The sequence below is a fragment of the Harmonia axyridis genome, chromosome 1, assembly GCF_914767665.1.
Source record: "Harmonia axyridis chromosome 1, icHarAxyr1.1, whole genome shotgun sequence".
NCBI classification, from domain to species: Eukaryota; Metazoa; Arthropoda; class Insecta; order Coleoptera; family Coccinellidae; genus Harmonia; species Harmonia axyridis.
The window spans coordinates 23357184-23369754 of NC_059501.1; the positions used below are offsets into that span (position 1 = coordinate 23357184).

Here is a 12571-nt window from a genome sequence, read left to right on the forward strand (position 1 = left end):
GTTGGACCCATAGACTTTCTCATTCATGAAGTGATATTCTACAATATACGAAAATCAGAAAAATTAACCGGCGACAATTTTTCCATTAGGGTACTTTAAGGAGATATCCCACTATATTAGTCTCGCAAAGTCATTCATCTATTATTTTTTTGAAGTAATTCTATGTTCAATTATCGAAAGTTTAACCAGATTCTGGTTGAGTCCGGGAACCTTTGGCAACCGGGCGTCTAATAATGCGCCCGCCTCCAGCGCCCAGTGAATTTACCGGCACTGAAATGTATAATGAAACCAATAGACGAAGCTTTGATCTTTTGAAATCAACTAGAGCATAAAATACTACAAAACTCGAAACATCCTGCAATACGTATCGATCGAAAAGCAGATTCAGGAAGAGATAAAACGACATGTCGAAAACTACCTATCTGGCTTTCAAAAAGACCCCAGTAATTTGTAATCTATGAAAGAATACATGGTGGTGGAGGAGACTTTCTAGTGAATTATGTCATTCTAGATGTAAACAAAATAGTAATTTTTCGGCAACCGTCCGGGAAGTGCTCACTTCCCGGACGCTTTTTCTCTGAGAAAGTAGCATTTCCCGGCCTAGTCCGAAAAGTACGTACTTCCCGGACTAGGCCGGAAAAGAATCCATAGCAACCGAGATAACGGCTGACAGTTCATATGAAATTAGTTGTCAAAAATTTGCATGTTTTTTGATCGCAATCGCAAAAAAATATGGAAAGCAGCAGCGATAGTGTTATTCTACATGGTTGCCGAAAAAATATTGTACGTAACACGCCCGAAAATGGTTTTTTTGGACTCACAGACTTCCAGGACGAGCGTAAGCGAGTCCTGGAATTTTGTCTATTCATCCAAAAAAACCCTATTTTCCGGACTTGTTACGTAAATTACTATTACGTAACAAGTCCGGAAAATAGTTTTTTTTTGGACGAATAGACGAAATTCCAGGACGAGCGTAAGCGAGTCCTGGGAGTCTGTGAGTCCAAAAAAACCATTTTCGGGCGTGTTTCGTACAATATTTTTTCGGCAACCATGTAAAATAACACTATCGCTGCTGCTTTCCATATTTTATTGCGATTGCGATAAAAAAACATGCACATTTTTGACAACTAATTTCATATGAACTGTCAGCCGTTATCTCGGTTGCTATGGATTCTATGATTCTTTTCCGGCCTAGTCCGGGAAGTACGTACTTTCCGGACTAGGCCGGGAAATGCTACTTTCTCAGAGAAAAAGCGTCCAGGAAGTGAGCACTTCCCGGACGGTTGCCGAAAAAAATGTTTTTTCTAATAGGCTAGATGGCATCAGATTTTCAAATACCATCCTGTAATATAGAAATATACGTCCACTATTTCGGTGGAAAAACTTTTTATTGAACGTATTTGAAAACACTATATTAACATGCTTATTTAGCGCTTGCCTACTGACATCTTATACATGTCAAAATTAAATAATACGTATTGCTAGTTCTCTAGACATCTTATTATTATTATTATTTGAACCGGGGTCGTTGTGGCTCGGTAAGCCTTCCGGGAACTGCGACCATATAGATCTTTTGTTCTCTTTTTAGATATCTTAAATTGTTTGTATTTTTTTTTAGCAACGGTTATTTTTAAACAATCTGTAGTTTTCAGGAAAAAAATAATGAAATTATGAAAAATACAGTTCATTAAACGTCCGGAAATGCTTTTTCCGTGCTTGCACGACTTCCCGTCTTTGACTGCACCTCCCACGGGAACTTGTCTCGCACGCACGTAAAAAGCCTATTTTACCAACCCCTAATTAAATATTATATTATTTCGGCCATAAACTGAGGTACATAATGATCCTTTTTCTATAAAATTTTAATCTAGCGCCAAAACGCTCATAGGTGTTATGGGGTCCGCTTATGACGTAACGGTTTAGTAAACTTTACCACAACCTTTCATTGTGCATTTTGTGTCTATGCTGAACGAAAAAAGGCAACAAAATATACTGGACGCTAGAACAGCAATAATGAAAAAATCAATGGATACAACATCAGTGTTAACAATAAAACTTTAGATCGACACGAGGCAAGGCTAGTTGACTCATAGACTAGAATGTTATACGCCCAGAAACAACAATGTTGTATCTGATACACCCATACTATGGATTAGACATAAAAGTGAATAAATTCACTTTGATTATTTTTTTAGAGAGCATGGCTGATTGCATTTTATTGAATATCTAATCGATCTTAATGTTTAGTCATTTTTTAGGTCCTTCAACATTTTATTATTTTCTAAGACCATAGTTCTTAGAATCATCTATTCTATTGTCTACGGTTTGGGCACGAATTCGTTCTATAATTCAGACACAAAACTCACCTCACAGCTACTAATCTGCCAAAGCTCATTGGAATATTCCTGATTTGAGCGATGAAAATAGCTGCCACAGCTTCATACAGAGCAGTACCGTCCATATTGATTGTTGCTCCAATAGGAATCACGAATCTTGTAATGCGAGGATCCAGACCCATCTCGTCCATAGTTCTTATGGTGATTGGCATAGTAGCGGAACTGTAATCGATAAAAAAAACACATTGAGGAAAGTGCAGAAAATTAGTAACAATTAAGATGAAATAACCTTTATGTTGTAGCGAGATATTATTTTAATATGAATCGAAGTTCTTTTGGAGCATGTTTTCCGGTGTGAAAAACACGTTTCAATTTATTTTCAGTTCAAAGAACAGCCATGGAACAGAGAGGAATTGTGATTTTATGAACATGATCTTGTTACTGTGACTAACTCTTCACAGGAGTGAATAGCTCCAAATAGAATCATTTTGAATAAAGACAGGGCAGGATTTTATTATGGGGTTTCATTCCACAGCGACCTAAGTGTCTACTGTGCGCTATCAGAGCTATTCTCGACATAGCTTGATCTACAGCTCGCCTTCCAGTTCTAGAGTTCTAATGAACTCTGGGATGGCTTCAAGGAGGCTACTTCCTCACTTCTACAATTTTTTTGTCCCAAGCAGATTTTGCGTTGGTAAATAATGGGGAGGCATTCCATCACTAGGTGATCCGGAGTTTCCTCCTCCTACCCACAGAATCTGAACTCGTCATTTTTCTGCTAGACCCATTCTCATGAGGTGTTTCCTGAAGCGACAGTGCACTGTGAGGAATCCAGTGAGGAGATGTAGTATATTCTTGCTGAGATCCAGATACTTATTGGATCTCGCAATGTTAAATTTCCAAAAGGTTTCTTTCCAAAACCTGAACTTTGTCAAGGTCACAAGTAGTGACAGTTCCTTAGAAATCAAACACTGCCGTCTTCAGTTGTTTTGGAATAATTTGGGCGAAGATCAATCATGCAACAGATCATCACTAACCAGATAGTCTTGTACAAAAATATATGCAGGAGAGAATCGATAACAAATTTAACAAATTTAAAATAGAAATTTAAAACTTATATTCACTTTTGAAGGTTTTTTTTTAATGTCTGCCTCTATAACATGCCAGGTGGATTCTTTTTTGCTCCGTTGATCATTGGCGACATTTATATCTTATGTATACTTTATTTTGATGACATATGCGGACGTGAGATTGCTATTAGATGTCTTTTTCGTATAAATCATGAAAGATTTACTTCAGTATTACCTACTTATTACTCCCAAGCATCTTTTTTGAAACCAAGAGCTTTTTTGAAATTAGGTTCATATGATTCAACTGCAAGAAGTATTGAATAAGTGAGTCGTAAAAGAGATTCCGAAAGATTCTAATGATTTTCAAAATGAATGAACACCCTTCTAACAAAGGGAATGGAGGAAAATTAAAACGGACGCCAAATGTTTGACATAGCGTCTATTAGTTTTTTGATCATGTCTTTTAATTAAAAAGCATTTTAATATTTCCCTATGATAATATATATTCCATTATTATTTATTTGAACGTAGGCATGTAAATTACACATTAGGTATTGTAAGGTATTAACAATATTAACATTACCATCTATCCTGCAAATAAACAACAACACATCTATCGAGGAACTTTGGCATAAAAAGGAGATTGCAATTCAAAACTTAAATTAATATTGACAGTCTAATTGTTACTTACCTTGAGGCGGTTCCGAAAGCTGTGGCAATAACTTGACTTAGTTGTCCGATAACTTTGAAAGGCAGCGTTCTTGTGCCTATGAAATAAAGTACAGAAAGGGTTCCGAATCCATGGATGGCTAAGCCAAGAAGTACCGTGCAGAAGTACAGTCCAAGTCTTCCGATAAGGTCTACGAAGTCCTTCTCCTCCAAAATTTTTGCAGCTACCAAAAAGAACACACCAAGTGGTGATAACCTGAAATAATATAATGAAAATATAGGTTTACCTAAGATCACATATAGAGATTTTGTTATGCTCAGTTCTAGTATTGGATTAAAAATAACTGAAAATATTTGTATAAATGATAAAACATTAAATATGAGTGTTTGATATTGTTACCATAAATACAGACATTCGTTTATCTGTTATCAAGAAACAAGTTGAAGAAATTAGAGTAACTTCTCAAATATCACTGGATTTAATAGAATATCTCAAAACCGACTCAATCATTGTCAATTAGATTAAACAAAAATAACAGCTCTGATTAAAATTAAGGTCAGTGCGTTTAATGCAGACTAGTCATTTTCTATTTGGTTCTATGATACAAATAAAAAGATTTATTAGAAACTTATTGATAAGAGTATAAACATTTGAGGAAATTTAAAAATAATTATATTGCTGTTGAACATGTTTAACCTATGTAGCGGGTCTTCCAATAGAAATGAACAATGTTTAGAAGTTGTTAAATTGGTTTACCAAAATCGGCTCGGAAAAATTTTACTCAGTGAGTAAAAGTTTTGGTTGAATTAACAGAATTGCAAAATTTGGAATGATGAAAATCCATATGAAAAGTATAGTGTGCGACAAGTGGAGAAAGTCCTTTTCTCGCTCGTGTGTTTGCGGCACTCGCTTTTCAGGCTCGTGCCACAAACTTCCACACTCGCGAGAAAAGTTGGACTTTCCCCATTTGTTGCACAATATAATATTCATAATGGCACAATGTAAGATTTTAAATAAAAAAAAATGTGTTTCCCTGAATAATTCATGTTTTTCATTTTTAAATCATACCATTGGTATTGGAACACCCCTTTATATTCTAGGATCTTTAAAATATAATCTCACCAAATGACCCAGCTAGTTATCAACATGATAGATTCGCTGAGGACGTCGAAAAAGTCCAACAGAGGTTTTCCTTTCGATCCCAGTTTTCCAATGGCAATGCCCAATACAATACTGAAGGTCACCAATCCCAGAACGTTCGTGGTATCTTCTTCACTTTGGTCAAAATTCCAGGTGGACTTGTCGTATTTAGTACCCGAATCTTCCAACTCCTTACTGTAGTTTTTAGGTGGAAAAAGGCTTGTTTGAGTCTGTAAATAAGAAATGTGATCGAAATTAGAGGGAAGGCGAATAATATAGATTGTTATTGAATGAATTTGAAATTGATACGTAATTTTTAGCTTTAGCATTATATCATACGTTAGCCTTTTTTGACCCAGGTGTGGTTTCAAACAGTAAGGTTCGACTCTGTTCGTCCGTCTGGTCAGGTTTGTTTCATTGTTTTCCAACCCGACGAAATAATAATTTCAAGATGTAGGCCAAATTTCATGTTAATTGTTTCACCTAGAGCCTAAGAAAATTCAAGATGAATGAAAAACAATGTCCAATATTTCCGTGAAAACTTATCAACCAGAAAAGATTTCGCAAGTAAATTAAAAAAAGCTAAATTTTGGTGTTGATTGGTCTATGGGAAAGAATCGAAGAAGATTCAAGGTTTTGGAAAAAAAAATTTAATATTTCTGTGACAATGGATTGATTGAACGAGTGTTGAACGACTGGTGGAAAGTTAATCTTCAAAAATATTGTAAATACAATGTTCCGAAGATGGCCTTTTGATTTGAGTAGTCCGGAACCGTTGCATTCGCCATTTTGTGAATATTAGCGTCTCACAGAATTTTCAAATGTTTTCCATGTAAGTGAGATTCAATAAAAAAGGGAAAAACAATGACGTGAAGACTGGAGCTTTTGCTTGAGTGTAATGATTTATATTCATGTAATTTTTCACGAAATTTTGCATTCACTACAGTATGTATTTTGCAGTAGATAAAGTTCGCAAAATTAAAGCACTTTTGGACCGTCTTGAAGCACGTCTTCAGTCGACAATGGTGATGAAAACAGAGTTTTTAGAATTAGACTTTTTTTTCAGGATACGTAAAAGATAAAGACCATGCCAATGTTCTACAGATGGAAATTGTGAAGTTATCGAGGACATGTACGAATTGGTCATGCCAAATTTCATGAAAAGCATATGATGCTGCATCCGTAGAAGTGGCGGTCATTTAGCTAATATCGTTTTCCATCGTTAATGACATACCTCTTTACAATGAAATAAGCATCTTGAAATATTATACTCTATTATTTCATTCCACTAAAATGAAACATTTTATTAGAAAACCCTTTATATCAGTAACACATTCAAAATTTGGGTTCGAATGAAATCGAGTTGTTTATTGATATCTATTTACAAATATTTTTGAAATTGTCATGAACTTGACAACCCACGAAGAACCTGCCTGATAAATAATTGGGCAATTTCATCATATTAATTATATTTCTCCTTTATGAGCGCTCGTTTACTCTGAACAGATCATTTTAGCATTTCGAATATCGAGCCTGGGAAGGTCTCAAATGATAAGATTAATTTCACTGATGACGAATCCGTCCTCAAATTCGAATCTGAATACGATAACTCACGAGCGGAAGGACCCAGAAACTTGTAATTTTCAAGGTAGGTTCGGATTTTGAATGCCGCAGCTAAATTCGTTGCGAGGGATTACCACCAAGTGGCTTTCCACGTATCAGTTAAAAATTAGGTACCTATATATTTCCTTCTGCCGCTTTTGTGATGACCAAACTGTGTACGGTGTACGAAGTTATACATTCACATTACCTTCTTTCTCTTTACAAAGCATTTAAGTAGAGGGCAGCACTGTAGGATGGTCGATCATTTTTTTTCTCACAAAATTATAGTTTTACCTCTTCTCTAATGATTTTTGTAGGTTTTTTAACGAATATTTTAAAAATGTATAAGTGCTTTGTACATTGAACATATCATCAATTCTTTTGCGAAAAACGAAAAGTTACCAGCCTTTTTTTCTTCATTCGCTGATTGAAAATATTGTCATTCTACAATGAAGATTATTGTTTGAAGAAGTTTTGTGAAAATTCCATAAAAATCGGTGGTTATAAGAGGAAAAATCTATAATTTCGTTTTGAACTGAGGAGTCACGTGGTGGTATTTCAAATGTTGTTTTTATGTCAATTTCAAAACACCAGATTCAAAACAGAAATGAAAATTTGTATTATACAGTTTTGTGGTATTCAAGGGTGAAACAAGTCCATTGTTGTTTTATATTTATTCAGATTATTTTCTATACAGGATGGCCCCCAGAAGTAAAATTTTCCGAAAAACGTCAATGTTTATTTGAATCTTCTGATTGTAATAGATCATCCCATAAAGGACTGTGGAAACTCCTTCAAAATCTAAAATAGCATAAGGGACAATCCAAGCTGAATGTTTCGCAATTCTATTTATAAATACATAAAAAAAATCTGTTTGGCATTCATTTCGCCCTAAAAATCTCGAGCATTTTTGAGTTTTTGACATCCCCGTTCTTCATTTTAAGTGAGTTCTTATTGAAAAATAGAACATTTTATTTGTCGAGAATTGTAACCTCCTCCATATTAGAATATTAATTCAATTTTGAATCACTTTTCGAAAATATACAATGGAGGAATACCTACCTGAGTTATACAGGCTCCTACTAAGTTCGGAGGGAAAACATTCCTGCAAAAAAAAAATTGATAAGTATTTTTAAACAAACAACACTGTACTTTATTCATACATTGGCCATCGACCGAAGTCCTTCAGCCTCAAGTATTCTTATTTTCAGAGGATACAAGAGAAAAACTGTATTATTTATTTACTTTGTTCATACTCAATGATGTAACTGCGTATAACATGTGCATTATAAAACTCAGAATTGTCAACTTCCGAGATCAATAGTTTCGAAATATTGTCAGTATCAGAAATCGTAGAACTGATCTCAAACTATTTTTCCAAAACAAATTGTTCTCCTTCATTATTTCGAAAAAATGCAGAAAATTGAATCATATGAACACAATCCCAAATAAGTAAAACAATTTAATACAAGGAATAGACTCCAATGTCTGTGTTATGGCTACAAAATCAAAATAACTGTATGTTTCGTGAAGATATTCAATTACCCGAAATAAGATCATCTTATGAAGAAATCAAGAAATATATCCTATAGAACATATGTGATTGTAATTTGATACTAATGAATAATTTCAATGTTACTCAATCGAACATGTTTTTATTACATTCAGTTTGGTCCCTGCAGCTTGTGTTTTCTCATTTCTTATACTCAATATGTATGTGGGTCAATGATTTTGTCTAATTGTCGTTAATGGAAGTGAGACTGGCACATCATGAGATAATAATAGTTCTTGATGATTGCTGTGAATCATGTACGTTTTAAATTTCGAATTCTTTCTATTTATGCATCGTTTGAAAATAAATAATGAATCCAGGATGTTTCAAAATTCAGTATCAAGATGTTAGAGGAGTATTTTTCGAAATTCATGGATGTGATATATGTACTCCTACGCTTCCAATACCATTTCTGTGGAAAGATTCGTTTTTACCATCATCAGAGCCAAATTTCTTTCTTCAGAACATTCTTTTGAAGTCTCTTAAAAGCCAGTAATCATCTTGGGCCAGATCTGAAGCTTGATGATTGAACAATTGGAAGCGCAATTCGTTCAATTTGATCATGATTTTCTTCGATTTGTGACAAGGGGCATTGTCAATACACGAAACTCATTTTTATCCATTCTTCAATCTGAACTAACGAGAAAAAAGTGGTATGGCGCTGATTTCACGTGTTTCACATTGACCAGATCAATTCTCATTCCCTCAATTGGATGAATACACTTGGGTATTTCATTCTCAATTTATTCATCATCAACTTTTCTTCTTAGAAATTCCATGGTTACAGAATATTCCTATCGCAAAGATTTGATGAATTTGACTCTAGGTATAACATAAATAATGAAAATCTCAAAAAACTCAGGAATATGAAATTATTGAATTAAGAAACATAATGATATTAGAATTCTATTATTAGTTTTTCTCGCAGAATCCAACGCATATTGAAAAAAGAAGTAACGTGTAGTCAAAAGTGTCTGCTTTCTATGATTCACGATTCACACGAAATTTTGAATGAAGCTTGAAATTATTATATTTTTTTGCAAAAACTCAACTGAGGATCTGTTGTCAATGATACAATATTTTTTTTTATATTCTGCCTGAATTTTCTATCATTCAGATGACGCTATCAAAACCAAATTTTAAATGAAGTTTGAAATTGTTATTCTCAACATGCAAACAAAATCTGATCACAATAGAATCTATTGTCACAGAAATATTGGGTCATTCCAATACTCTTCTTAATTTTCTCATTTTGTGAGCAGCTGGAAATTTTACCCAAAATATCAAGTTTCTAGATCTTTCTTTCGAGAATTATCGTGTTAACGGCTGGCCGGACATATCAGAAACTGACCCCAGATTCGTCATCAGATCAATCATGAGATAATTATCATTTAAAGTGATTGTAATCAGCCATAAATTTTTTGAAATGTCGTATTTTTACATTTTTTTTTCCATGGTTTAGAAGAATTTATATCCGAACGAAAAGAGAAATATGCTGAAGCTTATGAAGAAGTACAATATCTTTTGTGAAAATTTATATTTAAATGTATGATATATTGTTCACGAACAGTATTTATATGAAATTGAAATTAAGCGCATATTTCTAAGTGTTGAACGTTATCTAAACTCGATTATATTTCAAGGGTCAGTAAATGAACTTTCATTAAAAAAAACGAATGATGTAATCTTTTAGCTACTTCTTTGGAATTGACTTTTCGTATCTGTTATACTCATTTCTATTATTAATGAGTGATTCATCAGCTTATCATCATGAGAATAAATTACCTAGAAATTTTCCTTTTGAACTTGGGAGAAAAATTTGACGGACGAAATGCTAGAATTAAAAGACAAAATATAAATATCATATTTATTAGTTCACACACTGAACTCTCGTCACGGTATCTTTTCTCTAATTGGTCGATGTTTACTGATATGCTGGGTCCTGAAATATACAGTTGCGGAAAGTCATTGGCGTGAAGGCCACTGAAGATAGTCTAGAACAAGCCGATTCTGCCCATAATCATAAAATTTTTACTATAGAGGAAAAATAGGTTTACAAAACGACATTCAAACCAATTCATAAGATGCGGATTGGCTTCTTCTTATTGAGTTGAAACCGAAAAAAGCTTGGCAAAGACAAAATATTAAAAAGTTCAAATAGATAGATTATCGTGGTGGTGTGTATTGAATTGATTCCAAGAGGTGATCCAGTGAAATAACAGTATTCTCTGGGTAGTGGGTGTTGTGAAGAGCTTTTTAATTCAATTCACTAAAAAAGACCAAAAAAGCGACCTTTATAACGAAAAATTCACAACTTCACCGCTGTCATGATCCAGTGAAAGAATTGAGGTCGAAGGTTAACAAGGCGTCTGTTATATCAGGTTATCTATGGGATATCTTCTTGACTAACAAGCATAAACAAATGGAGAGAAAATACGCATATATAAAAAATGGATGTGTAGAAACCAACAAGACAACGGTCGAGATGAGAACACTCCAAACAACAGCTGGAAAGAGACAGAGAGAGGAACGACACTATCAGGACATGTAAAGTAGAGGATATAGTAAAATGAGAAAGAGAGAGAAGAATATATTGAAACGAACATATAGAGATAATGGAGGAACAGAATATCATATGTGGTGAACCACAAGGCCTAACGTCCCATAGGAAGACAACCAAAACGATAGACACATCTCCTAGGAGAACCAAATTCAAACAGACCATTAGGTATCTAGAAAGAAGAAGATGAAGACTATTAATGTGACTGAGTTCCAGGTCAAAAACTCAAGCCATATTTCATAGAATATCGGGGATGATCCGAGGTGCTCTAGCGCATACAGCCATAATGCCGGCTCTACACTCTCGGTACGAAGATCCGCGTTTACCATGTTATTCACTGTCGTGCAAAAATCCAATTTTGTTTTGTTTTTATGTTCTTTATTTTTAGACCCCCGCACATTGGCAACTTTTGTCAAGCAACTTTTTAATCGCAAAAATAGAATATACTATGAAAACCCGTCCACAGGTGATGATTCAGTTGCGGCAACTAACGAATTCCAACAAGTTCTATTCATCAGGCAACTCAATTGTTGCCGGCAAAAATGGAACGCATATGTTCTATTCCTGTCTGCGCACACTGATGGCGTTTTAAAGTAGATCAGTTCCTCAGTTGAAGTATTGTCATCCCCGTGTCATTCACTATACATCGATTTGTTTATCGAAGCAATTAAATCACATCCAGCCTTATATGATAAAAAAGTGCAAGAATATGCTGCTTAAAATCTTACTGCCAACCTTTCCTCTGGCCCTACAGCCAAACGCAGGCGGGTATCTTGGTAGGTTAGCCGAGGAGCTACTAACGCGAAAAGTTTTTTCAATTTTCAAACAACTTGTGAAATTGTCCATCCATAAGCCTTGAGCTGATTAGTGGATGGACTCAACTTTTTCTGTACTTTTTTGTTCTTTCTAAGGATAAGAGCACAAACGAACTTCATATTTTGAAAATGGTGTTGTGAAGCAACTATTTAGTTGCCAGTGGCCGCTTGGTTCCAGAAGCAGGCAACTTTCAGACGACTAAAAGTTGGGTAAACGAAACTGAAAAGTTGCCAGTGTGTGGTTAGCCTTACTTTATAAATTATTGGCTACTTTTTAAGTAGCTACATCTCTTAGTTCACTTGTCTTCGAGAAACTATTCTATAAAAATTCTAACATTAAAATCACAAGAACGAACACGAAAAATACGTGTACACACAATCCTTATATACTCTCGCTTTTCAAGTGCCTGTTCAGTTCAGAGTCAGGGCAGATGCAAGACGGTCGCCTGCGTCATTTGGAGACGATTGTATGTCTGCAAGTTTAACCGGTTAACATGGACTTCTCGAATCAAGATGCACTCGTGTGTTGTTTACGCTTTTCTGAAAATGAACAATCGGAAGAGAAGGAAGTGGTCAGTTCAACGACTCAACATTATGTTCATATAATGCAGCCTCTACACGCACGGCGTGAAGACCGCTGTTGTAAACCTTGAACCACAAATATGCAGGACCGGCGCGAGCGATTTCAGCGCCTGAAGCAAAGAATTTTTCGGCGCTCCTGCTGAAAAAGCATCAATTATAACAAAATCTCCCTCGTAACCAACCCCTTCAAAAAAACTGCACTTGCTCCGATGATAACACAGAACTTTTTTCTTCCGATGAAGAA

General features: G+C 34.9%; 1 protein-coding gene across 1 annotated transcript in view; it reads right to left on the bottom strand.

Annotated features, from left to right (window-relative positions):
- Positions 1-12571, bottom strand: part of LOC123682857 (excitatory amino acid transporter 1) — a 58257-nt gene that overhangs the window by 4383 nt on the left and 41303 nt on the right. The window contains exons 3-6 of the mRNA XM_045621663.1: positions 7881-7923; positions 5199-5446; positions 4098-4331; positions 2367-2558 (exon numbers count right to left, since the gene is read on the bottom strand). Coding sequence (XP_045477619.1) covers positions 2367-2558; positions 4098-4331; positions 5199-5446; positions 7881-7923 — 717 coding nt within the window. The remainder of the gene's footprint in view (positions 1-2366; positions 2559-4097; positions 4332-5198; positions 5447-7880; positions 7924-12571) is intronic.